Genomic DNA, 6,832 nt, shown 5'->3' with positions numbered 1-6,832 from the left:
ATGTTCTCCCAAGTGCTTTTTTCAGTGCTCTGCACATAAGCACGCAATGAAATTTACTTTGTAAAGAACTTCCACTCTTGAAACAATCTGTTCTTTCTGATCTCGACCCCCTACTGTAAGAAGTAGGTATCCTGACCTGAACCTCCTGGTTGGTTGTAGTTCATATTTCTATTATTATCTTCTCCCAAGTGCTTAGTACAGTGCTCTGCACATAAGCACGCAATACATTTATTATACAGAACAGGCCTGAAATTTACATTGTAAAGAACTTCCACGCTTGAAACTATCTGTTCTTTCTGATCTCGACCTCCTATTGTAAGTAGGAGGTATCCTGACCTGAACGTCCTGGGTGGTAGCAGTTCAGATTTCTGTCTTAATCGCAGCAAGGGACAAAAAGGAAAAGTGAGTGGTGCTATGTAACTGTGAAGAGTTGAGACAGTTGGGTATGGAATCACCTGGCTTGTCTTTTTACTTTGACAGCCTCTGCTCAACTGCCTTAAAATAACGGCAGGTAAGAATTTTTAAAAAGCCACAGGCTATTTTTTTTTTAAATAAATGGCAAAATATATGCTTTGATATTTATTTCCCTGATACAGAAGCTGGAAGTTGAGTTTTGATTTCATAATTAAATATTCACAGAAATTGATTCCCGCTGGAATGGCATTGCATTGCAATGACCAGCAAAAGCAACAGACATTGTAGCCATTCTGACCCTCATGATATTTTCCCCCCCATACTTCTTGGTAAATGAATGTGGCATTTTAAAAAATAAACTAAAATTTCAGTATAAAAAAATAAAACTAATACTGATGAAACATCAATTATGCTTCTTTGGGAGTCCTTAGTACTTGTCATCAATCTTTTATCAAATTGATAACATAGTCCTTTTCTATAAGATTCTTCAAAAAGATTTGCTCTGCGGTTATATTATGGTATGCATTCTGCAGAAGAAAAGAAAACACAATTATTTAACTTTCTCACAAATTGGTATTTTTATAACTAAAGCCTATATAAGTTGAGCCCTTCCAATTCAATTTGCTCCCACCAGTCAGTGTGAGGAAAGAGGCTGGAGTGTTTGTTGTTGAGTAGATCAAGGCTGAGGGATCATGCAAGTCTCATTTAGGCCAACACCTCAAATTGAAAAGTTAGTCCCAACAGCATAAAGCTACACAGTAGTAAGTAGGGAATTGGGGGGTCCTGGGAACTGTTTTCCCTGTTATCCATCTCATAATAAATTTGGTGGATCAAATTAGGGGCCCAAGAATGACTTAAATGCTTGTGTTAGTGGGTAGAGCACAGGCCTGAGAGTCATAAAGTCATGTATTCTAATCCAGATCCATCAGTAGTCTGCTATGTGACCTTGGGCAAGTCCTCATCCGTAAAATAGGCATTGAGACTGTGAGCCCCATATGGGACAGAGACTGTGTCCAACCCAATTTGCTTGAATCCATTCCAGGTTTTAGTACAGTGTCTGGCACATAGTAAGCACTTAAATTCCAAGTTATTATTATTTCTGTTGTTAATAATACATTCTACTTGTTTTCTGTAATGAGGTTCAATCTAGGGGTTGGAATAGTATGCCATTTAAATTTAGTCATTGCTGAAACAATATCAACTGATGGGGTCCAAACCTCACTCTCCTCTTTTTTCTGTCCAACTCCAAATCATCTCATTTATTACGGTATTGGTTAAATGCTTACTTTGTGTCAAGCACTGTTCTAAGCGCTGGGGCAGATACGAGTTTATCACATTGGACACAGTCCCTGTCCCCCAAGGTGCTCACAGTCTAAATGGAGGGAGGAGGATATAATCCCCATTTTACAGATGAGGTAATTGAAGCACAGAAAAGGTAAGCAACTTGCCCAAGGTATAACAGAGCAGAGCCAGGATTAGAACCCAGGTCCTCTGAAGCTGAAAACCAGTTGTCGTGCAACAAGAGAAGAAACAGATAAGGTAGATAAAATGAGCTGTGTGTTCAATGGGTGTATGTTACCTGGCTCATCTGAGTCATAGTGTCATTCCCATAATAGTGCAAAGAACTGTGATGGTCGGTGAAGTTGTATTTAAAGCCTGCCAGGTGGACTTCGTGGCATATCTGAAATGCCAGTGTGATAGCGATCATCCCAGTCGTCGGGTGTTTTGGTTTCTAAAATGAGAAAAAGTAAAGTCACGACCTCGGACTGAAGTGAAATCCAAGGAATGTATCATCAGCACAGAACACATCCACAGCTCGCCTAGTTTGAGCCAAAGCATGACCCAGTGCTCAGTTCCTCTCAAGAACTGAAGGTATTTATTTATACTAGAATGTCTTCAATCCCACAAGCGCTTTAAAATGCCAGGGTTAAGCGTGTCAAGAATCCCTTTCTCTGGGAGAAATCCTGACTTCAGAAATCACCAGGAAGGAGGTGTGGCAAGTGTATTCAACCAATCATTAGGATTTTCCGAGCTCCTGCTGTATACAGAGAACACTGTACTGTATGTTTGGGAGAGCAAAATATAATTAATAGAAGTGACCCCTGCCCTTGGGGAACTTTCAATCTAAGAGTGGTGAGACCCACTAAAGTGAATTAGAGCTAAGAGGGAGGAACAAAAAATATAAAGTATGAACCAAAGTACTCCCACACCCTTGGGGGAGATGTGTTTCCCCAAAGATTTTGAATATGGGGAGAATGGTAGTCTGTCAGATGCCAAGGGAGAGATTGAGACTAGGTCTCCAGCCATAGAGACCAGAAAGAAGAGTACTAGTCAAGGGTTCCCGCCAGACTAAGGGCTGACGGAGGGCCATAAAGCTGAGGTTCAGGAGTTTCTGCTTCAGACAGATGGAGAGGAATGAGAAAAATGGGTTGAACCAGATTTTAGAAAAGAAAAATGATGGGGACAGCAGAATAGACTGCAGAGGGAAGCAGTTGATGAGGCTGGCAAACCGAGATATGGCAAGTGCTTGGACCTGGATTTTGGCCTTTAGGATGAAGAGAAATGGGCAGATTCTGGATCTGTCAAGTGAAGCTTGGTTGGAGCCCAAGAGCAGAGGTGGTGCTCGATGAATATGGGGAAGGCTTGGATACCAGCTACCTACAGCCTGGAAGCTCGCTGTAGGCATGGAACAGGTAAGCCAAATCTGTTATAGTGTATTCTCGAGTGCTTAATACAGTGCTGCACACAGTAAGCACTCGAGAAATATGATTAATTTGGGGTGACAGCAGCTTGGATACTCTTGGCTTCCTCAATTCTCTTCCTCCAACCATCCTGTTGCCACTGTTGGGAGATGGAAGCTGGGGCTGGATGGACACTTTATCTTGCCTTCCTCTCTTTCATTCATTCATTCATTCAATAGTATTTATTGAGCGCTTACTATGTGCAGAGCACTGTACTAAGCGCTTGGGATGAACAAGTCAGCAACAGAGACAGTCCCTGCCATTTGACGGGCTTACAGTCTAATCGGGGGAGACGGACAGACAAGAACAATGGCGATAAATAGAGTCGAGGGGAAGAACATCTCGTAAAAACAATGGCAACTAAATAGAATCAAGGCGATGTACAATTCATTAACAAAATAAATAGGGTAACGAAAATATATACAGTTGAGCGGAGGAGTACAGTGCTGTGGGGATGGGAAGGGAGAGGTGGAGGAGCAGAGGGAAAAGGGGAAAAAGAGGGTTTAGCTGCGGAGAGGTAAAGGGGGGATGGCAGAGGGAGTAGAGGGAGAAGAGGAGCTCAGTCTGGGAACGCCTCTTGGAGGAGGTGAGTTTTAAGTAGGGTTTTGAAGAGGGAAAGAGAATCAGTTTGGCAGAGGTGAGGAGGGAGGGCATTCCAGGACTGCGGGAGGATGTGACCCAGGGGTCGACGGCGGGATAGGCGAGACCGAGGGACGGTGAGGAGGTGGGCGGCGGAGGAGCGGAGCGTGCGGGGTGGGCGGTAGAAAGAGAGAAGGGAGGAGAGGTAGGAAGGGGCAAGGTGATGGAGAGCCTTGAAGCCTAGAGTGAGGAGTTTTTGTTTGGAGCGGAGGTCGATAGGCAACCACTGGAGTTGTTTAAGAAGGGGAGTGACATGCCCAGATCGTTTCTGCAGGAAGATGAGCCAGGCAGCGGAGTGAAGAATAGACTGGAGCGGGGCGAGAGAGGAGGAAGGGAGGTCAGAGAGAAGGCTGACATAGTAGTCTAGCCGGGATATAACGAGAGCCTGTAACAGTAAGGTAGCCGTTTGGGTGCAGAGGAAAGGGCGGATCTTGGCGATATTGTAGAGGTGAAACCGGCTTTCAGTGGTGGTCCAGCAGTGGTTTCTTTTTTTGATAAGTTAGGATCCTTTGCATTCAGCTGAGTCCATTTAGAGACTCAGAGAACCTACCCTAACCCTGCAAAGAGCAACAGGAGCAATAAGCATGGAAGTCCAACAGCGTGGCCTAGTGGAAAGAGCATATGCCTGGGACTCAGAAGACCTGGGTTCTAATCCTGGATCTGATTAGACACAGACACAGTGGACACTTGTCTGCTGGGTGACCTTGGGCAAGTAACAACTTCTCTGTTCCTTGGTTATCTCATCTGTAAAATGGAATTTAAATCCTACTCTCTCCTACTTAGACTGTGAGCTCTGTATGGGACGGGGCTGTATCCAACGTATCTTGTATCCACTCCAGTGCTTAGCACAGTGCCTGGCACTTAACAGGTACCATTAAAAAATAAAACAAAGCAAAAAAACAACAACAAAACCCTCAAACATAGATTTGTTCAGGTGGAGAGGACAGAATCTGTACTTCCTGGAGCTTAAAGGGGAAAAGGTTATGATCCATACACAACAAATACCTGGACATGAGAGAGTTTCTCAATTAATGCACAGGCGATCAAATACAAAGCCTCCATTCTATAATCCCGACACCTTGAGGCCAAGAATTGGAGCCACAAAGGTGGAGAATACGTGCCAGGCAGGGCCTGCCTTCCAAACCAGTGCTGAAGAAAAGGCCCCAGTGTGGCCCAAGGGGAGGAGAGTGCCTCACTTAAAAATTCAAACAAACTTTGCAGAGTAAACACCACGTTTCTTTCCCCTTTAAGCAAACTCAAAGTTCCCAGCTATGGATAGATGAATCTCTGTTGTTGGCTGTCAAATCCACTGCATTCACGTCTTTCTCAATGTGAAGTAAACTTTCCTTTCACAATGATTCAGGACTATTTCCTTTCCAATAATGATGTGCCCTGTTACACTTGGGAAAGTTGCACATGACAACTTGATATTACATAAGGCAAAACCAAAATGGAAAAGGGTAGTTTAAAAAAGAACTTACTACCCAGTGACCTCCAAGGGTCTGCTGATCTTACATCCTCCCCTGGGGTCTTGGGATCAGCTAGCAGAAGAGTGACAGAGTTGATTTTGGCCGGGCTCAGATTAATTGGTAGAATTTGAGCACCTACTCAGTGGAGGAAGATATGATCTCTGCATTTAAGGACTCTTGTTGAGGACCCCACAAAGTAATTTGCTATTAAGAGGAAGAAGAAGTGCAGAGATGGAAATGTAAATAAGTGCTTAAGTAGTAGTTTTCTGCTCAACATATAGAGCAGTGCCGTTACATTTATTTGTTAGCAGGATGTGACCTGGAGGAGGTGAGATTTCAAATGCCACTGAAGATGGGAAGAGCTGTAGTATGATTTGGAGCAGAGGGCTTTCGGGCAGGAGAGATATAATGTGATGGGGAGCAGATTAGCTTGGGAGGAATGAAGAGTTTGAGGTGGGGAGTGAGTAACCACTGCAGGCTTTAAAAAAATGAACCGGACTTCAGATCGAAGAACGGACAAGAGAAGGGAGACGAGAGGCAAGCAAATTCGTGAGGAGGCTGATGCAGTCATAGAGCCAGGATACGACAAGTCTCTAAGATGGTGGGAAAGCCTTTTGGATGGAGAGGAAGAGGGCAGACCCTGAAAACATTGGAACCCAATAGGTTTTGGGCACAGGCAATATGGGGGTTGAAAGATTAAGGAGTCGAAAATGAGGCCTAGTTTACAGCTTGAGAATGTCAGCTGTGACGGGACAGTTGGGTGGAGGAGAGGATTTGGGTGGGAAGATGAGAAGTTCGGTTTTAGACATATTAAGCTTAAGGTGTGCAAACCCTGATCTCCAGCTCTTGCAGAAGTTGGTCAGAGGATCTAAAAAGACAGACCTACCTCTTTCTTGGGGAACACTCTGGGGAAATGAAGCAGGTGGTGAGCAGCTATTCGGGTAATGATGGGGTCCAGGATCCTGATTTGGCTGGGTTTGTAGATCATATTCAAGGCCGGTTTCTTCCAGAAGCCATTCGGGCTCTGAAACAGAATGATGGCATTGGTGTGAATGGGGAGGTGGATGACAGATAAGAGAATAGAGAGAGTCTGATCTGATGTGAAAATACAAATCCCATTACAGAATAACCAATGCCAAGTCAACTTACTGCTTTTCCACCACTTAACAGAGCCCATAGCCACTTTAAATCTTGTGGTTTGAAGACAGTGAGAATGACAGTAGTGTTGGGATCATAGTGAACTGGATCTGAAAAAACAGACTCTGGATAAAACAGCCGGAAGGTGGTCTTCCTTCCAACATCATCTTCATAGCCTAGAACAGGACCATTATTCATTCTGGCAGGAGGGGAAGAGACACAAAATCAGTTCCACTGCAAGACCACCATCATCTTCCCCTCCAGCCCTGGGGACTTACAGAATCACAGGCAAAGCTTGAAACCATATCCTGTAGCTTCAAGCTTGCCAAGTAGTTGCTCAGCTGTTTCCAAATAATGGCACATGTAGTCATTCAGTTTCATTTCCAAAGAACTACTGGGTTGGCCACTAAACTAGGTGGGAACTGTTGTTTC

The 6,832-nt window shown here is 44.2% G+C and overlaps 1 protein-coding gene across 3 annotated transcripts in view; it reads right to left on the bottom strand.

Annotated features, from left to right (window-relative positions):
* Positions 1–539: 539 nt before the first annotated feature.
* The window catches only part of ST3GAL6 (ST3 beta-galactoside alpha-2,3-sialyltransferase 6), a 112,857-nt gene continuing 106,564 nt past the window's right edge, over positions 540–6,832 (bottom strand). For all 3 annotated transcript variants that reach the window (XM_029082475.2, XM_029082474.2, XM_029082476.2), the window contains 4 exons: positions 6,413–6,599; positions 6,150–6,287; positions 1,994–2,146; positions 540–941 (listed from right to left, as the gene is read on the bottom strand). In XM_029082475.2, the coding sequence (XP_028938308.1) occupies positions 855–941; positions 1,994–2,146; positions 6,150–6,287; positions 6,413–6,599 (565 nt within the window). In that variant the 3' untranslated portion in view covers positions 540–854. The remainder of the gene's footprint in view (positions 942–1,993; positions 2,147–6,149; positions 6,288–6,412; positions 6,600–6,832) is intronic.

Source organism: Ornithorhynchus anatinus, chromosome 17 (assembly GCF_004115215.2).
Source record: "Ornithorhynchus anatinus isolate Pmale09 chromosome 17, mOrnAna1.pri.v4, whole genome shotgun sequence".
NCBI classification, from domain to species: domain Eukaryota; kingdom Metazoa; phylum Chordata; class Mammalia; order Monotremata; family Ornithorhynchidae; genus Ornithorhynchus; species Ornithorhynchus anatinus.
This window is presented reverse-complemented; position numbering and strand designations above follow the sequence as displayed.